This window comes from Gekko japonicus, unplaced genomic scaffold (genome assembly GCF_001447785.1).
Source record: "Gekko japonicus isolate JY-2015 unplaced genomic scaffold, Gekko_japonicus_V1.1 scaffold150, whole genome shotgun sequence".
Taxonomy (NCBI): Eukaryota; Metazoa; Chordata; class Lepidosauria; order Squamata; family Gekkonidae; genus Gekko; species Gekko japonicus.
The window spans coordinates 319,669-339,752 of record NW_015160839.1 but is presented as its reverse complement, the minus strand read 5'-3'; the positions used below and the strand labels follow the sequence as shown (position 1 = coordinate 339,752).

The 20,084-nt window shown below is 42.0% G+C and overlaps 1 protein-coding gene across 1 annotated transcript in view; it reads left to right on the top strand.

The window, feature by feature from the left end:
- The window catches only part of MYO5A (myosin VA), a 124,038-nt gene that overhangs the window by 96,368 nt on the left and 7,586 nt on the right, over positions 1-20,084 (top strand). The window contains exons 26-35 of the mRNA XM_015418672.1: positions 1,791-1,934; positions 3,902-3,955; positions 4,191-4,418; positions 5,660-5,668; positions 6,576-6,676; positions 11,222-11,420; positions 13,968-14,042; positions 15,066-15,159; positions 18,063-18,209; positions 18,624-18,778. Of these exons, the coding sequence (XP_015274158.1) occupies positions 1,791-1,934; positions 3,902-3,955; positions 4,191-4,418; positions 5,660-5,668; positions 6,576-6,676; positions 11,222-11,420; positions 13,968-14,042; positions 15,066-15,159; positions 18,063-18,209; positions 18,624-18,778 (1,206 nt within the window). The remainder of the gene's footprint in view (positions 1-1,790; positions 1,935-3,901; positions 3,956-4,190; positions 4,419-5,659; positions 5,669-6,575; positions 6,677-11,221; positions 11,421-13,967; positions 14,043-15,065; positions 15,160-18,062; positions 18,210-18,623; positions 18,779-20,084) is intronic.

Below are 20,084 nucleotides of genomic sequence, written 5' to 3'. Positions count from 1 at the left end.
CTCTCTCTCTCTCTCTCTCTCTCTCTCTCTCTCTCACACACACACACACACGCACACACGGAGCTTATGCATGCATATGCTGCAAAAATTAATGTAACAACCAATGTTCCTTCTAAGCTGAGTTAGTGTGAGCTAGCTCACGGTTTCTTAGCCTTCAGCTCACAGATTTTTGTCCCAGCTCAAGAAAGATGGCTCATGAGCAGACTAATTTATGCAGGAGCCAAATCACTCGCTCACAACTTTAATGCTAGTCGCTCACAAAGTAGAATTTTGGCTCACAGGACTCCACAGCTTAGAGGGAACGTTGGTAACAACCCCTGCACCATATCCTGTTGGACTGCAGCTGGGGGTCTCGTAGTAGAAGCCCATAGCTAGAAATGTAAGCTGTCACCATGACCTAGAGTTCTAAACTACAGTTGGAAAAGAGGGGAGAAGAGCTGCGAGGCTTCTGTCCTTCTTGGTTTGTTGTGGGCCTGGTGGGAATTTGGGATGCAAGCTGGGGATGGCTGGCTGAGAAGCCCCTGACACGACACAGCAATGATAGACAGGAGAGGTCAGTCTAACTTTTGTTCCGCTTTTGCAAGGAACAACAACCCACCCTCAGATTTAGAAAAGGTTCGACTTGTTTTCCTTCAACATCATCTATGACTGTAATCTTCAGCAAAGTATGCTACATTATACTGAAAACAGACTTCAAGAGTTTTAATATATGTGGGTGCAGACAATGTTGGATTATATTATTCTGCATTACACATGCAGTGCAGTTTGAATACTAATTAGTGTGCCATGTACATTAGCAAATTGGCAGTGAACACTACATTAGCTATGAAATAAGCTGATTTTAGCAGCACTCCTTTGAGTCATGGTACATCACATGTGCAGATACAATCAATGAAAGGAAAAGGCAGAAATCTTATTTCTGGAGGTGCAGGAATACCTCTTATTTTCACATTCTACTATATTAACAGAGCCATTCAAAGCAGAATTATACCCTTTGGAGTCCAATGAAGTTACTAGGCACAGAAGGATGTAACTCTGTTTGCAGTTGGGCCACAGGTCACCTTACAGTAGAGACAAATATTTTTTAAAATGGCGTGCATCTAAATATCTCGTTGCTCTTCTGTTATATAACCTTCATCTAATGGTAACCCTGTTTCTTTCTCCCCTCCCCTTTCAAACAAAGAAAGAAAGGTATGCGCGATCATAGATTTAAAATCTTTTAGATAGTTCCTAGCTTTCTGTCTTCAAAGCTTTAGGCTAGATGCCCTTTTATATTGTTAGATTTATTTACTAAAATGATATTTTACATTTGTGATTTTTAAAAAATAACTTTTTGAAAAGCTTGAGTGCCAATAAGCAACCCTCTTAACACTGATATATTTCTTATCATTACTTTCTCCCCATCCCACCACCCTTGATTCTTGTAAACGTTTAGGGTCAGTCTACACATTAGCATACTCAACAGGTGCCATGCTTAGGTTTGTTGAGTCTGCTTGACATTGTATCCTGATGATGTCAGCTTCTTGCCCCTGCTGTCATGTGACTGTTCATGTGACTTTTCCATATTGCATGGCTAGTTTCTACACCACTACTACCCCTGTGTGGTGACTTTTGGTGCTGGGAATAGAAATATTGCACCACATGTTGCGGCATTATTGTGGAGAAGCCATCGTGCAGGGGATGTTTTCCACATTCTCCCTGAGACAAAACAGTAATGTGTAGGCTGGCCCGTCTTCTTTAGTGCAATTTAGAATCTTGCTGATCTCCCCATGGGTTTCCAATTGAAGCAGGAACCAAGTGAAAAGAAGGCACCTCTGGACATGTCTTTATTCCTCAAGCTACAAAAACGGGTTACCGAGCTGGAGCAGGAAAAGCAGTCCTTGCAGGATGAACTGGACAGGAAAGAGGAGCAAGTACTTCGAGCCAAGGCCAAGGTAAAGACCCAAGAAGTTCCACTTCTCTTCAGCTGGGGGTTGAAAGTGGAATCCTATTTTCTAGCAGGTCGTAGATCCCTAGCTCTCAAAATGCAACTTGGTCCTCCTCAATGGGAGATTCAGGTAGGCAGTAACTAAAGGAAGTACATGTTCCTCCATGAGCATCCCCCAGTGGGGTGTTTATTGGGTCAAAGGGCAACAAGTTGTGTTCTCATTCTGTTTTGTATAGACAGTGCTGTATGATCAAAGGATACCTTTCTGTTCCTTTCACAAAGGAATTTCAAAGGGAGATTAGAAAGAGAGACTGCTGAATTGCAACTGATAATGAAGCTCAAGACAATGAATCCTCCTGAACTGAATTGAGACATAGGATTTCTGTCTCATTACCCATGCTGATTTCTTCACGCCTACTACCTGTCTGCATATCACACCTAATCCAATCACACCTGCTATTGTCATTTGCCTGCTAATGTAATTTAGCATCTGAAATCACTCCACTTCCCAATATATAGGACAGATGAACTCACATTCTAGCTGCATTTGAAGAAGTGAGCAGTGACTAACGAAAGTACATACCCTACCAAAACTTTTTTGTCTTTAAGGTGCTACTGGACTCTTACTGTTTTCCAAAGCTATTTTGTTTCCATGAATAGCTCTTGGGAACCTTAAACTATTATTTAATGTTATATTCCATTTTACTTTCATGTTGTGTCATGGTTGCAAGCAGATCAAAAGTAAAGTAACACAATGGAATGTAATCTTAAAGAATACTTGAAGGTTCCCAAAGGTTATTCATTGAAATGAAATATCCTTGGAAACAGGCAGGTATCTGTTCATCACCCGTGTGATGACCCCTTAACTGGGGAGGTCTGGTTTTACTTTAAAAGTGTTCCTTTTATTTTATTTTACTGGGTATTCCGGCTGCCAACAGGAAATTTAAGGCTTTCCAAACCTCTATAATATAATATTTCTGTCACTGGGTAGGTAAGTCGAGGGTTTAGGCGTTCACGAGGGTCTATGTGTTTCCTGGGAAGAATTTCTTTCAGAACTGGTATCTTAAATAAAAGTAGATTTATTGATATTTCACACACTTTTCTCTCCCACTGTCAGGGATCTGGGCATGTAACTTTGTAACACTTTTTTCCCTTTAGGCCATATATGGTTACTGTTTCTTTATACTTCAACTTTTCATAACACACACAAGACTTCTCTCTCTCAGACCTTAAAACGAACACACTGCTTAACTCTTTTACTACACAGAACCAAATTATCCCACACAGGGATGAGTCTCCTTCTCTCGGAGACAGAACTTAACTAACTGCTGTTTCTCTCACAGAACTCAGAACTTGACTACTCTCTTATTCAACTGTCACACTCCAGCTGTCCAAACCTCCAACTGTCACTCCTGATAGACATAAATATCATCCAGATAGCATCACTTCCAAAACCCTCCCCCTCTCTGTCACTCACCAATCACACCACTTGCTTGTTTCCACTACTCTAGACTACACTAGACTATCATACAGCCAGGCATCCAAACTTTTAAAGTCACACACACACAGTTAAACATGAAATCGTTACAACCCGCTTTTACACTTTTTACCATTGCTGATTGCAAAAAGGATCAGAGAACTTTTTCCTCTGGATTTTAGAGAGGTTCTCTTAAGGCATAAAGTTTGTGAACATCTCCTGCAGCCAGTTTCCTGAACATAGGCAATGAAAGCAGAATACTATTCTGTTTTAGTTGCCTATGCTCAGTGAATAAGTTTGTGAATAACAAAAACATGATATGGATCAAATACACAATTGTTCTTGTTTGTATTAGTAAAAAAACGATTTCCAATTTTTGTATGTAGAATGTTAACCCTGACTGAAGTATCCAGTTCTTTCATCAAGCACGTTTGGTTTTCCATCCTGTAGTACTTCCTAAAGGATGAAATCTTCCCTTTTCGTTTCTGTCATCCTAGGAAGAAGAACGGCCTCAGATGAGAGGAGCAGAGCTGGAATATGAATCGCTTAAGGTAATTCTGGATATTTTATTTAGATGTTTCTGGAGCATCTTCTATCAGAGGAAGGTTTCCAATCTTCTGTTTTCAGGAGTCCTTTGGCAAATCATAAAAAGTAAAAAGTTATCATATAAAACCAACATAATGCTGACTGGGCCAAAGCATTTGATTTCCCACCCTTCAGTAGTTCTGTAGCAAAGGAAGAAGACATTGTAGGTAAATAGGAGCAACTGTTGCTGTTTTTCTGCAGCGTCAAGAGCTTGAATCGGAGAACAAGAAACTCAAGAATGAGCTGAATGAGCTGCGGAAGGCCCTGATAGAAAAGAGTGCTCCGGGAGTCACCGCACCAGGCGCCCCAGCATACAGGGTCCTCTTGGAGCAGATGATGTCAGTCAGCGAGGAGCTGGAGGTCCGCAAGGAAGAAGTCCTCATCCTCAGGTCACAACTGATGAGCCAGAAAGAGGCCATTCAGCCCAAGGTAAGTCGTAGAAGTTTTCCCTGAGTTTTCCATGTAGCTGGTGGAGGGAGAACATTTTCCTTAAGGTTGCAGGTCCTCTTGTCTCCTCAAAGCAATCTACTTCTCAGATGCATTTGGGAAACCTTCTAAGGGGGGGGGGAGGCATTCCCCTCCCAATGTGTTCTTTTGTGGGCCTGCTGATTTGTGTGTGAAGTGCTGATTATTTGTTGCACCATTTCCATTTTCTGTGGGAAGATATTCTCCCAATAATGTTACAATTGCATGACGGGATTTCTCATTTCTTCACCAACCATTCTGTTAAGGATGAGATCATGTCAGGTTTATTGTCAGATTGCAGTGAGCTTGGGAAATCAACGTAGAACATGATATCAGCTCCAAACTTCCATCTCCTGAAGCCAAATGTGAACAGTATCCGGAGTCCTGTGATGTATTGTAATTAAGGGTGTGCGTTCAGATCTACCCAAACCAAAAATGTACCCAAAAATACCTTATTGGTACTTTTTAGGTATATTTCGGCATCCCAAATGTATCCGGGTTTTCTCAGGAAAACTGAAAAAAAATCCCGGATATATTCGGGAACTACCAGTAAATCTGAAAACAGAGGAGAGGTGGGAGCAGATTGTTCTCAGCTGTTTGTTGAGCTTCTACTGCAGTCATCAAAACAAAGTTAAAACAGTGAACTTCTCGAAATCGGTAGGATATAATCTGTATAAAACATTCCAAACTTATTGTTTAAAATAATTAAGATAAATAAATATAAGCTTTTCAATGGTATCCACTATTTACGCTTCAGTGCTATTATAGTTGCTAAATACCTTGCTACTGAAGCCTCTCTTTCTTTAAAAAAAGGATTGATTAAAATCATGTATGTATCGATGTATATGTGTTGTGCTGTATTGGAAATAAATATTGGGGAAGGGGCTATGCAGTCATGCAGAGTGGAGCCTCAGCCAAGAGATCTAATTTGTGAAAAGGCCTGCTCAAAACACCTCTTGCTCTCATGGCTCATAAATTAAGTCTTTTTTTCCCCTTTTAAATGACTGGAGGAGGCTTTCAACCCCACGCTGGGAACAGCTGGCACCTCTTCTGCCAGGACCAGGAGGGGAGCACAATGGGGCATGAAAAGCTTGTCCTTTGCAAGTGGCCCTCTTTCCCAGCTGGGGTAGCTTTGACAAAGAGTTATTTCGGGGGGTGACCAAGTGTTTCTTGTTTTCTTTTCCTGCTTGCAAATGGATTGCCAGGATGATAAGGTAAACTTGCTTCCATCTGTTGTAAATGAGTGTCTTTATTTATATGCCTCTTCCCTTGCAATGGGGACCCAAAGCATTGGCAACATCATTTTCCTGTCATCCATTTTATCCTCAATACAACAACCCTCTGAGGTAGATTAGGCTGAGAGAGTGTGACCAGCCCACAGTCAACCAGGCTCCTCCCTCCTTGTTCCCTCCCTCTGCCTTGGTCGTTTGTTTCTTCCCATGGCTCAGCGGTAGAGCATCTGCTTGGCATGCAGAAGGTCCCAGGTTCAAGCCCCAGCATCTCCAGTTATCAGGTACCGGGTGATTGGAAAGGCCTCTGCCTGAGAACCTGGAGATCAGTTGCCAGTCTGAGTAGGCAACACTGATCTTGATGAACCAAAGGTCTAATTCAGTATAAGCCAGCTTCATGTGTTCGTGTGGTCAGCAACAGTGGTTCAGAAACCAAGGTTTGGCTAAACCATGTGCTGTGCACTTGCTCTTCTCCTTGCATGCTTTGATTCACCACTGTAACCACAATGTGATACTGATCAGGACAAACTGTGGTTGCTGTAAACCGTAGTTTGCTTTCAAGCTGGACCTAGAAACCCACTTCAAACCATGGGCTCTGGTAGGTGTAGTTGTAAACAAGGGTGACCACAAGCTAGGGAGAAGAGGAGGGAACAAGAACAAGTGGCGGGGGGGGGGGGGGGAAAGCACCAGAACTTGAGTCTTGGGCCCGACCACGATACATCATGGTTGGCCATGATGAACTCTGAACTGGGGCACTATATTCAGACCCAATTGTAACTGTTAGCCTGGGCCTTGTTTTAAACACCAATGGGGGGGGGGGGGAGTTTAAAAGGACTTGCAAGCTAATCTATATTCTGAAACTATATTATGAAACTCTCCTCATTCCCTCCAGAACACCATGACAGATTCCACAATCCTTTTGGAGGATGTACAGAAGATGAAGGACAAAGGGGAGATAGCCCAAGCATATATTGGTCTGAAGGAGACAAACAGGTAAGTTGTTTTACATTGCATGTTATGTTAATTCAAAATGTGATTCTACCGCTTGCATGGACACTTCGCAACTATAAGGATTAATAGCCTTTGATATTTATGTACTCATTTGCGCCTCTTGTTTTCCTCCAAAAACAAGGTATTTGGTACACATTGCTTCGACTTTTTTCATTTGAACTGAATTGACAGAAGATTTCATCTGCACAGAACTGGCTTTTTCTCCTTTTTAAAGTATCGAGACTTTCCACTTAAGTACATCTGTTGGGGGAAAATGTATTCTATAGAAGCAGCACCACTTGATCCAATATTCATGGCAAGAGTAGATCCAGATAGTTTTGTGCCTAATTTCTGATAGGCATAGGGTTTTCATAGGCCCTGGTCACATGGAGCATTTGCTACGCTAAAGATACGGATGATAGGCGGATTTTCCAGGCGCGATCATACCACAACATCTGGGAAGCGTAGTGCTCCCATGGCGTCCCGCCGAAGATGCGGACTAAAAAACTAGTACCTACGAGGTACTGGTTTCCGGACACCGCGGGGCAAGGGCGGGCGTCTGATCGCGTTTCCGGTGGACTCCCATGGCATCCTGCGCCCGCCGATGTTCCTTTGCAAACAAGGTTCCCCCCCCCCCAAAAAAAAAATCTCCGCAGGATGTGCAAAAGCACCCAATGGCACATGTGCACAAACTGCGGTAAAACGAACACCCGTTTGCCATGGGAGCGGCGCCTAGTGATTGCTGCTATGATCGCGCCGCGCCGCTTCTTTGCCGCGCCGCTGGATAGCCGTGTGATCGGCACCTCACCCCCTAACCACGGAACCTCGATGGGACGTGTGATCGGGCGGCCGCGCGTTATTTTGCTCCGGGGCAAACAGCCACGCTCTCCCCCCCCCCGCCTTTTCCGGCCTGTGTGACGGGGACCATAGATAGTTTTTTCTTTTTACTGATGGTGCTTGGCAAACTGTATTACCACCATGTAAACAACGAAGCTTCATCTTGTCTGGATTTCAGCTTGTGTGTACATAGCCCACATTTGAACTCAACATTCTGTCTTTTTACATTTTTTTCCCTTCAGTCCCTTCCCCTCCAGAAGCTGTAATCTCCCAATGACATCCTAGAGAAGAATCTAATTAAATAGTCTTCTTCAACATTATAGGGTGCTAATTCAGGATTACATATTATTCCAATTCAAAGTATCCTCTTTTAAAAATCCTTGTCTTTTTACATACAATTGGAGCATGGAGACAGACATGGTACAAAAAGAGCACTCACAAATGTATCCCTCAACTGTGGGGTGAACCCAAATTCACATTTGTAAAATGACAGACCAGCAAAATGCCTGCTGGCTCTGTCAGATGTCAGGCAGGCTGGCCATGTTTTAATCTTTAAGACACAGCCTGTATGCTCGTACATTTATCCGTTCACTCATTGCTTTATTTATTGGCAGAAAAAGGAAACTTTTTTTTTTTAAAGGGACAAAACTGCTCTGAGGTTTGGGGAGAAGGGTTTCTTGTGACATGAAGAGGAGCCAGCCAATCAGCATTGGGCACAGCCAGCTTTTACTGTAAATCTGCAGCACCCAGTGTTTTCAGACCTTCCTCTTGAAGAGGAATTAGTTTTGTTTTGAAGGATGCTTCCAGATAGGCCATGCAGCTGTGTTTGTGACATCTGTCTTACCCAACAGTAGCTGAAGTGCGTCCTTTCCACACTTGCCCTTCTCCCTGCTGTTCTCTCCGAGCTGCACTCTAGTCCCGTGCTTGTAATTTGCATAAGTGGTTCTAGGGTTGAATGGATCTGGAAGAAGGAAGTCTCTGCTCTGAACCACAGCCTGCAAATTGAACAGCTCAGACAAATTATAACATCATAATCTCATTTAATTTAATTTAAGCATGATTCAGTCAGCTTTATTGTCTGATCTGCAGACCTCCCTAAGCGATACAGCCACTAAAAAAGAAAAGGATCGCATTTGCACAGGTTTGGTTAACATTCAGTGTCCAAGATCTCATCTCGGTGGCTATATTAAAAGGGAGCTGCTCTTTTCTGTAAGATGTATATCTTCCCCAGCACAAACAAAGGGGTAATTTAGGCAGCGTAGGGTTTATAGCTGCGAATATTGAAGATCTCCCCCCCCCCCCATTCTTTTTGCAAAACTGTGTTGGCTTGCATTGTTTCCTTCTTTCATTCACTTGTTGTATCATCCTAATCCTCATCACCACGTTATCCCTTTTTGTGTTTTTTGCCTTTTTAAAACCATTTTGCTTGGAACAAGATCATCTCTTCAGGACTGTCACTTGCTGAATGAGGACGGAGAGCTGTGGCTGGTATATGAAGGGCTAAAACAAGCCAACAGGTTACAAAATTCCTCAGGATGGGTCTTATTGGTTTTGCAATCTCTCTCTCTCCACTGTGACTAACCTGCTGCAGAACTGCTTTAGCCATAGCATTTCTTATACATTAGCACTTTACAAATATTTAATTCAATGTTTTTCATTTTTTACGATCAACGATCAGGCAAGCAGTTTACCAGTGCAGTTTAATCCAAGTTGATTTATGCAAAACAAAACAAACAAAAACCAAACTCTGATTGGAACTATCAGTCAAAATCCTGGAAACAGGTGTATAAAACACCTGACAAAAACAATGCTTTCTGCCCTGATTTGGATAGCCCAGGCAAGCCTGATCTTGGAAGTTAAGCAAGGTCGACTCAGGCAAGTACTTGGATGAGAGACCTCCTTGAAATACCAGAGGCAAGAGGTGAGGGCAGGCTTTATTCAGCCACCTCTCTGAATAACCCCCAGGCCCCCAGTAGTGGTTAGTCACCAGAGGTCGCCATGACTTCCAGGTGCACGCACACACACACACACACATTTAAAAAAAAAAAAAAAAAAAAACCCTGAATGCTTTCTAATTTGGGGTTTATTAACTTGCCTGCTTTAAAGCAAACATCCTTATGCATAGCTGTCTGGGAAAAGGGGAAATAGTAGTAATATCATTTCAAGAAACTGTACCTGTTGGTGCAGGAACTTTATTCAAATGACGGCAACATAGTCTGCCCACACCTGACATACACATGTAGCCTTTGAATGCATTCATTAGTTCCATGAAGTCCTAAACCTTCCCCAAATACCCATTCCTATAATTGCAGTTAGATACTTCATCAGTCAGCCACTTTGCAAGGGTAGCTTCTTGTGCGCTTTTGGCAAAGTGACATTAACCAATATACGTTCCTTTGTAACAAATACTTCTTAACCTTGTGTCTTTCCTTTCATTGTGCTGCTAACAAAAAAAACACAACCCCTGAACATTAACAACATCTTCTTTTCGTAAGTCTGCCAGAAGCTAACTGGGGAGTAGTGCTGTTATGCTGCAGAGAAGGGTCAGAGGGAAAGGTGGCTCTGAACAGCTTTTGCTTCTTGCCCCAGCGTTCTAGAAGCACTAGATTCTAGAGCAGGTGGCAGAGAAACAGAAGGTAAAGGATTCATCTTTACCTTCCGAGGCTTGGTCAATGTAGCTCTTAGCTTGTGCGCTTAGGTATATTTAAACCCTAGAAGTGTGTTTGCTAGAACACCTTAGTAGATATGAGGCATGCGGGCAGAATTCGGAGGCACCATGCTAGTATCAGTCACAGTGCTTTGGTATCCTTCATTTCTTCCCTCGTCTCCCAGAGTTCACATATGGAGAATGAATCATTTGTTCACACGCCTGAGGCAACATCACGAATCAGCAGCATAACCAGATTCCTGATTCTGGATCTTGCCTTTGACTCCCCAGTAATATTGCTCTGTTGGGGGGGGGGGATCTGTTCTGTTCTTTTTTAAGGATCTGGTCAGTAGTTGTTTGTCTCTTTCTCTCTAACCATAGTTAATACTAGAGAAAGCTTTCTTTTTCATAGTCTTAGCAGGGGCCTTCACTTAAACAATTGATTGGCCTGTGCAGCTGTTCCTTTTCTTCAACACACAGACAGTTTTGAGGGCTGGACTAATTAACCAGTGCCTAAGGTCTAGGGACCAGAGGTGGCCCAAGACGCTGGTAGAAAATCCAAATGCACCCCTTCCTGTAGTGGTGAACCCCCCCCCAAAAAAAAAATGATTGATAATTTGCTGTTCTGTAACTCTACTCCAGATACTTTGCCTAAAGTGGACTGCCTTACTTTGCATAATTTTGGATAGCTCCAGCCATGTTAAACCTGTGCATATCAAACGGCTTTGTTTAGCTCCAGCCATGTTAAACCTGTTTACTTCTGTGTAGCAGAGAGCCCTTAAACCAAGGTGAAGCCAAGTCAATATCAAGCAGGTTCAACTCTAACTGTGTGTGATACCACATTGATAGACCATTGGAGTTTGAGGCACTTAAAAGGGTTTAAAGAGCACTCTATTTTTCACTCTTTTTCCATGCCATTCAGCAGCTATACATCTTTGAACAGCAACTGACATTTCAGACCTTTGGTGGGGATTTGCAGTGTGTGTTCTTAACAAAATGTCTGTCCTTCTTCCATATCTCCCCTTCCCTCTCCGCTTCCCCCCAAACGCCCTTTGTCCCTGTAGGCTCCTGGAATCTCAACTGCAGACCCAGAAGAGGAGCCACGACAACGAACTGGAAGCCCTCCGTGGTGAGATTCAGGGTCTGAAGGAGGAGAACAACCGCCAGCAGCAGCTGTTGGCCCAGAACCTGCAGCTGCCCCCTGAAGCTCGGATAGAGGCCAGTCTGCAGCATGAGATCACCCGCCTGACTAACGAAAACTTGGTGAGCCGAATGTTAAAGCGGTGTAAAGCGTGTTGAAGAGCCCAACAGGAAGTCCTGTTTGCACAGGTTTCTTAGGGGGAAACCCATCTGTCTCTGGCACATGTGCTAGAGGACACATACCAAGGCACTGTTGCCATCACCCAAGCAGGATCCAGGAACTTATAGCTTTGAAGACATCTGTTCTCAAGGCTTGCATTGTTTAGATTCTCACTGTCTCAGAAGCCCGAGGGCCTTTCTAGACTATTTTCCCTTTAGCAATGACAGTTGTACAAAATGCATGTAATCGAAGGGGATTAGCTTACTGCTGTATAGATAGAGCCTTTTTTGCCAGGATGGCCAGACTGTTTTAGCTGCTTCTGAAAAGCAAAGCCCAAGAAAAGCCAAAAAGGAAAGTGTCCATGGAATCTCATGGGAGCAAGGGGGTAGCCTAGCAGGTATCTGCTTCTTTTAAAAAGAGATACTTGAGCTGTACAGCAAGCTCATCTTCTGAAGACCTGGAGGGAAACCTTCCCCAAATGGCAGTGCTGTAGGAAGCAGCATGGCTTGCTTACAAGCATTGCATTTTCCTACCATCCAAAAAGAATAAGGTGCTTTGAATGCTAGGAAAATGCAGCAGCTCTGCAAGAGAAAGCGTGACTAAAACTTATTCTACACAAGAATAAGAAACAGCTGTGCACACACGCAGAAGGATCACTTGGGGAAGCTTGTAGTGGTTCAGGAGGCTTCGGGTTGCTAGGCAGTGGAAGTTTTGTGTTAGGACAGAGCAGTGAGACACCCAAATGAGGATCTCAATAGAAAATAGGTGCATTTGACTTCAGCCAAAAATCTCCAAAGTTGCTGTGGTTCTGTTTAAACAAAGACTGATTTATTTACATGTATGATAGCTTCTTTTACTCTGTAAACAAAATAAAGGGATTGGTTTCTCACAGGGCTCATAAACTAAGCTAGATCTAAATAAACAAAATGTAAGAAAAGATAAAATCTTCAAAAAAGAAAGAGTGGAGAGATTTAACTTTCCAAGTCAAAAAGCACTTTCTCCCCCGTAACTTTCTGGTTAGTATACTTGACATTTAAAGTGTTCTCTAAATGCTGCTCTTGACTGGTTAACACTGGAGTTATTAACATACCCTTTTCAGGATTGTCTAATAATGTCAGTAGTACAGCAGGCTTCAGAAAAAAAGTATCAAGTGTTTAAAAATCACTCTGGTATTCCCGCACCCCCCATTGCTACACCTTCCAATTTACAAAAAGAGCTATTTGGGGGAGGGAATAGGCTGTATTTGTATGGATTGGGAAGCCACACCTTGGCCAGGCATTCTATTGTTGGCAGGAGATTAGTTTATTCCCCTTGGCCAGGTTCCTACCCTGACCCCATCCAAGCCGTGTGCCAAGGCAAGGCTTGGGAGATGTATTATGCTTTCCTTCCAAGCAGACCAACCTCTTCCTTGAGTAGGTTGCTCATACATGGTTTAAGAGTAGAGCAAATTTTGAGTCCAGCGGCTCCTTTAAGACCAACAAGGAAACCTGTGCGGCATGGAAAGGCAATACATGGTTTAAGAGTAGAGCAAATTTTGAGTCCAGCGGCTCCTTTAAGACCAACGAAGTTTAATTCTGAGTATAAGCTTTCGTGGGTTTTTAAACTGAAAATGTTTTTAACGATTACCGCAAGCCACCTTGAACTACAGGGAAAGGCGGGATATTAATGTCGTAATAAATAAATACATAGTTTAAAGAAACCCAGAGTTTTGCAGGATGTGTGAATTGAGTCAGTCCCTCATATTCGCCACGACAAGTGGGGGCAGGGGGGGCAGGTAAACCCCCGCTTCGGAGCTACCCACCTGGATCTATGGTTTAAGAGTGTTGGCTTTATTGCATTTCCGTGCTGCAGAGGTTTCTCATGACACTTTCCTGAGATCTGACCCCATAAAAACCAGTGTTTATGTCCACTCATCAAATTCAGCCGTTGGCTGTAGCATTGACTATTATGCAACATAACTGATCAGATCCCATTAAGTGCCGCAGTTGATTATGTTTATTGTGAGTATTACATTTTTTCAAATGGCTGCCAAAAGGGATACTTATAGCTGAGGGGCTGAGGGCTTTTTTGATGTTGCCAAACCACGCAAAACATTTTGGAAGGGAAGTAATCTTTCCAGCCAAACCCTTTCCACAGGAGTCAGCTGTAGCTTTCTCCCTCTTTCTCTGTGATGTGATTCAGATATTTACCAATGTGACCCTGCACTGAAGCAATATACTGCTGACCAAACCAGTTCTGAAGTTTAAAAAAGCATGCATGTGTTCTGAATTGCTTTAGCTGCCCTCTGGTTTTGAAATATATTTTAAAAGCTACACGTTTTATATTATTTGCCTGCTGTTAATATCTGCAGGCTACGAATTTTGCATCCTTGCTCTATAAGGGGAAAGAACCATCGAAGTCTGGTTTGCCTTAAAGTCTATGTAGTTGCACTTGCTTTTTCTTGAGCAGTTTTGCTGAAATATTAGGGCCTCAAAGAATGGGAAGAACCCATGCTTTGCCTGTTTTTTCAGTATTATGAGGAGTTATATGCAGATGACCCTATGAAGTATCAATCGTACCGGATTTCGCTTTACAAACGGATGATTGTATGTACACAGTGCACAGCCTCTCTCTCTCTCTTTGCTACTTCCGAAGCGCTAACTGAAGAGCTGGCTGCTTTGTTCACTCTCCAGGAAACTCTTTTCAGAGAACGTCACTATATCCTCCTCCCCCCAGAGCTTTTTGTTGTGTCAGTTGTGTCAGTGTCTTTGTCTGTGTCAGTGTACACTTGTTACTAATGGCAACTTGTGCGTTTGGTACACCGCAGCACGATTGAAGCAGACTCCCGGCTAACCCTTTGGCACATGAAGTTAACATTTAGAATAAAAGATTTGAAATTAGGAGTCTTCTATGTTTTCAGATTCGTACTTCGATAAACATTCATTACCATAAATTATGGTGGCGGTTGCTGGATTTAAAAGGGGGCTAGAGAAATTTGTTCCAGGTGGGTCTTCCATGATGGCTAAAAAGAGAACCTTAGTTTTCAAAGGTAGCCAGTTGCTGGTGGGATGGAACCTAAAGTCATGGATAGATGTTGCCTTGGTTGTAGGCTTTCCAGCAGCATCTCTCTGGTTGCTCTTGAGAAACAATATGCTGTTTCTTGCTCTATCCACCAGGACTCTTTCTATGTTGTTGCTTTAAAGGTGAAACATTTAGAACTGAATTCTAGTGATAATTCCAGATAAGTCACCACGTTAGTCTTTAGCGGCAGAATAAAATGTGAGTCCAGAGGCACCTTAAAGGCACAGGTAGACAATAACTAGCAAATTTGCATTTTCTCTGAACCTGTGAGTGACACCACACGGTGAGGTTGGGTATGGGATACGTAAGCTGTCTCTGCGGAAGAGTTTTGTCTCCATTGTGCTGCATGTATTTCAAGATGCTCTTTACAATGTCTGATGTTCTAGGCATTGTGCAGGCTTGCAAACCTCAGCCAGATGGTGCCCGTTACCTTTCAGCTGCACTCAGTTCTTCTTCTAGCACTAACCAAACTGTTCTGTTTTTTGCATATTGCACATATGACGGCAGTTTCAATATCTAACCCCCTTTCTTTTATGTTTATCGTGTAGGATTTAATGGAACAGCTTGAAAAACAGGACAAGACGGTCCGCAAGCTGAAAAAGCAGCTCAAAGTATTTGCCAAGAAGATCGATGAACTTGAAGGTACGGCCTTTTAGCGTGATCAGGAGTGTTTTACTGTCTTACTTTACTGTCCCTGAGGCATAGAGTCTTCAGATGGTCACAACTAGATGCCATACTTGAAAAGAAGTACTAAAGTTGTGTACTCGCAAAGCATTATAAAAATGGTTGTAAATGCTGGTATGTTGAAAGGGAGGGGGCATAATAGGCTGAAAGGCAAGGACAAAGTAGCTGAATGAGAGCAGAAATTCATGTTTTTTTTCTGTTAGAGCAAGTACTTTAGGAGGACATCTGGCTAGTAAGAATGTACTCCTTTCTCTTGAAAGACAAAAGTGTGGGGCATCAGAATTCAGAACATTAATCCTTTTACTTATGGCTTTCTTGAACAATAGCCATCCCAGATTAAGACAAAACTTCAAAGCCCATGGTGCTAGTCCCAGTGCTAGTATAAAAGGGGTACCCGATCCTGTTGCTCCAGCTGCACCGGGCAGACATTGAACCTTACTGTATTTTGCAGTGATGCTATCTTTGGGAAAAGACCTTCCGCTGCACAGGACTACCACACAGGAGGCCTTTTCAGGCAGGGAGAGGATGGAAAGGGGGTTTATCTCGTAACTCTCTTCCTTTTTTATGGCTGCCAGAGAAACTCTGTGGTTCTCACTCCTTTATGGTCCTTTACTTATTTATTTTTAAACCATCAGCCAAAAATGCTGTTGGGGCAGCTTCCAACACAGACAGTATTAAAACACGCACAAATAAAAACTCCAATAGCCACAATCAGGTTGATAATTAAAAAGGTGAGAAAACAAAAAGGATGGTAAATTAGCAGCTTAAGATGTGAGTACAAAATCTAAAAAATAATATAAGATGATAAATATTAACCTGAGAAGAAGGAGATGCTTTTTTCACCTGATAATTTAAAGCAGAACTGGCAGTGGGCCCAAATATCTCTCAGCTAAGGGGGATAGCAAAATAACTTCCTTTATAGTAGAAGCATTTCTCAAGATTTTGAAGTATTTTTCAGCCAATATGGGTTTTGTTCTGTGTTGAAAGGGAATTTGGATTTATGTGCAGAAGAGCAAGATTCCTAGGTCTGTTTTCCTGTTAGAACGTTTTCTGCTGCGCTTAATCATTTTGGTGCAAGATACAGACTGTTATATATTTTGGAATCATGCTGATTTTTCAGTATCAAGTTGTGTTTTGATTGAAATGATCATATATTGGAAGAATAGTTAGCAAGTGAGTATCAAACTGATTCCAGGTGAACAAAGTCTCTTTTTAAAGAATTTAATTCCGGATGGAATTCTGTTTCCATTTTTGCATGCATATTTGAGAATGCAGGCTGCAATTCTGTCAACAAATGAATTCCCACTGCACCATAATGGAGTTAAGAATGCCAGTGGGCATGGTTGATCTTTTGGGCCCTGCCTAGAACAATAAGTGCTTTAATAAATGCCCGCATAAGGGGGGGGGAGTGACATCCTGGTTTATTAATCTCAGTAAATGGCTTGATCCTGTGAGACTGTCTGCCAGAGGTAATATTTACTGTACAAGGAAGACTTAATACTCTTCTCAAAGCGGCCACTACTTTTCAATTCAACTAGATGAAGACAGCTCCCCGCTTAGTTCATACTTAAGTATCCTCTCCCATTTCACCTGATCTTATATTTATCCCTCAGAGGAAGTGACACATACAAACCACGGACTTCATCTGTAGGAGGAACACAAAAGGCTGCTCTCTTGCTATTTGCGTTACGACCTTTCACTTAGTTAAACAGCCGCAGGGAGTGTCCTGGATTCAGCTCCTGCCTTCTGTTTGCCCACACTAAATGTAGCTTCGAAGCACAGGCACTGTTTTGGTCACCTTCAGTCCTCATGCAATGTAAGAATTCAGGCAATGTACAGAACAGTTTTTGAACTGCATAGGGCTCTGAAAAATTTAAGCAGACTTGTCTGATATCCTGTGGGCTAACACTAGCAGTTCTTTGTAGGGAGTGTGAAATTATATCTAGCATTCTGCATTGACACAAAGCTAGAAGACAAGGTAAGTTTTCAGTTGTTCAGCATACTGAATATGCTTTTGGCCACATTGCTGAGGATATTCCCTTAGCATGCCTCAGTGAAACAAATTTTCATTTTCAGTATTTTTTCAAAAGGGACTCTATATACAGAGGGAGGAGGGTTTTTAAAAATATATTAATGTAGAAAGTTATATTTGTACATGCACTTGTTCTGCTAATTTGCATTCACTCAAATTATTCAGCTTTTCGTTATTTTCAAAATTACCTTTTGGGCTGGTTTATACTGCATGTAAATAGGGTTATGCTGGGATTTTTAGTCTAGAGATCTAAAGCGTGGGCTTGTTTGACCCTCTTTCAAGTTCTCTTCCACACACCTGTGTTGACTTTCTCTAAGAGTGGATGTACTCAGTTTACCACTACACTGCTCCCGTCTTCCTGATTTGCAGTGCAGCCTGAAAGATTCAGTTTCCATAACTTCTTTAGGAATGATGTGGGAGTTACAGTTAGAAATGACCTGAAGGGACTTGTCTACTCTTTCAAGAGGAATACACAGGGACACATGAAACTGCCTTACAGAGAATCAGTCCATCAGTGTCATCTCTTAAGACTGGCAGCAGCTCTCCAGGGTCTCAGGCAGAAGTCTTTTCACATCACATACTATCTGATCCTTTCAAGTGGAGATGCTGAGGATTGAATCTGGGACCTTCTGCATGCCAAGCAGATGCTCTGCCACTGAACCAGGGCCCCTCCCACCTTGTAGATATGTTTGTTAGATAGTGTGTCTTGACATCATCTCGGTTAAACCAGCAAAATCCCAATAATACAGCACCAAACTTCTTAATCAGAAGTTAAATTTTAATTGCACTGGGTTTTAAAGCTTTTATTTTTCTCCCTCTCTTGATGAAGTTGGCCAGATGGAGAACATTTCGCCTGGACAAATAATTGATGAGCCGATCCATCCTGTTAATATTCCAAGGAAAGAAAAGGATTTTCAAGGAATGTTGGAATATAAGAAAGAGGATGAGCCAAAGCTTGTCAAAAACCTTATTTTAGGTAAGAATGCTTTCTGTTAAATGCCTTGCAGGATGTTGCAGATAAATATGTTGCTCTTTGTTATGTCCCATTTATCTAATGTTAGAGGAAAGAAAAACAATTTCATTAATTGTCACTTCTGACGAAGCAAGGCTTTGATACATGAAAGCTGGAAAATTCTGTTGGTCTTCAAATTGCTACTGGACTTGTTCTTCTAACTACGGACTTACACGGCTGCCCACCTGAAACAAACCTCATTAAGAAACTTTAACTCCTAGTACCAGTTGCTCGGAATGTCTACTAGGTGCCTTCTGTAACTTTAAACCATTTTGTAGTGGGTGCAGATCATTCTGGATCAGTAAGCCCAAGAAGAGACGTAACCTTGTTAAACTCTGCAGAGGTCCTTTGAATTTTTGTGTTTGTCTTCTCTTTCAGATTTGAAGCCACGTGGGGTGGCAGTCAACCTCATCCCAGGTCTGCCGGCATATATTTTGTTTATGTGTGTCCGCCATGCCGATTACCTGAATGACGATCAAAAAGTCAGGTCTTTGCTGACTTCCACAATTAATGGCATCAAAAAAATTCTGAAGGTCGGATTATTTGTTTTTTATTACATTAATCAGTATTACATTAGTTAAAAGCCACTGCTTTATTTCCATAACGCCTCTTGCACAATAAGTTCGCAGGTGTGTGTGTGTGCTCCGATCGGTGACAGAACAGGAACTCTCAAAAGAAAACACAATTTGGGTTTAGGCTGATCTTAACTGGGGGCCATTTGTTCGTTCTATTTTATGATCATTTGACCAATCATATACACAATTTTACAATTAAAAATTCGGAGTTTACAGTATACCAGATAAAAATGATTAAAAACAATTTAAAATTTGAAATCTAATTACAATATATTTTCCAAGACTTCAGTATCACCAAACAAAATCTAGCTACCTAGTAGGTAAACTTGGGGTTCTTAGAAGATAATCAGGTCTAGTTTTTTCAGTGAGACCAAGGATTTCGTCTAATAATGGGGTAATAATCTCACCTCATGCTTCCTTATGATATGGGCAGCTGAAAAATATGTGCTCTGTGGTTTCAGCCTCTCTCAGTGAACATGAGCAAAGCCTTTCCATATGGGGAGTTAGGGTTAGGGTTAAAAAACGGATGTCTGTTAAAGGATGTTCATTCTATCTAGGGAGGGACGGACTTCTTTCTTTTTTTACTCGACTTGGATATGAGGTTTGATTTTACAGGTTTCTTCAGTCTGCTCTAGAACTCCACATAAACTCTGTTGCCGTTTGAGTTGTTGGAATTAGGGAATGTATATGTTTAACAACTCATGTAATAAAACCACATTTTTTGTCCCTGAGGCAGCATGTTGATAGCATCTAGATAGCATTCTTCTCTTTTTCTAAGCCGCCATAACCAAAGCATGTTTCAGTAATGGATGATAATAGCAACAGGTGGAGTTCCCTTTTCTTTCCATGCAACAGTCTTGTAGAGAAAGAGACTTGCCCTTGCCCAGAAAGTGCACATGAGTCTGGAAGAGCAAAGGGTGTCTCTCCCCAGGTGGCCAGCTTTTTTCTGCGCATTTGTTATAGTTTTGCCTAACAGATTCCTCAGATTATTCTGGGTATCAGTACTCATTATTGACAGGTTAACCTAGATACAGAGAAGGTTCCCTGTGTTACTTCAGCTCCATGGTGGGGGGTTTACTACTCTGTCGTTTATTTGTCAGTTTAATATTCATTAGTTGCACAGGCTGGGGTCAAGGCTGTATGAAGCAGGAAACATCATCCAGAAGTCCAGAACAATGTAAAACAGCAACTATAGAGTTATGTGTACTCTATTTTACTTCAGGTTGTCTTTTGATGTAAACAGTGCTTATTTCTTTATTGGTTC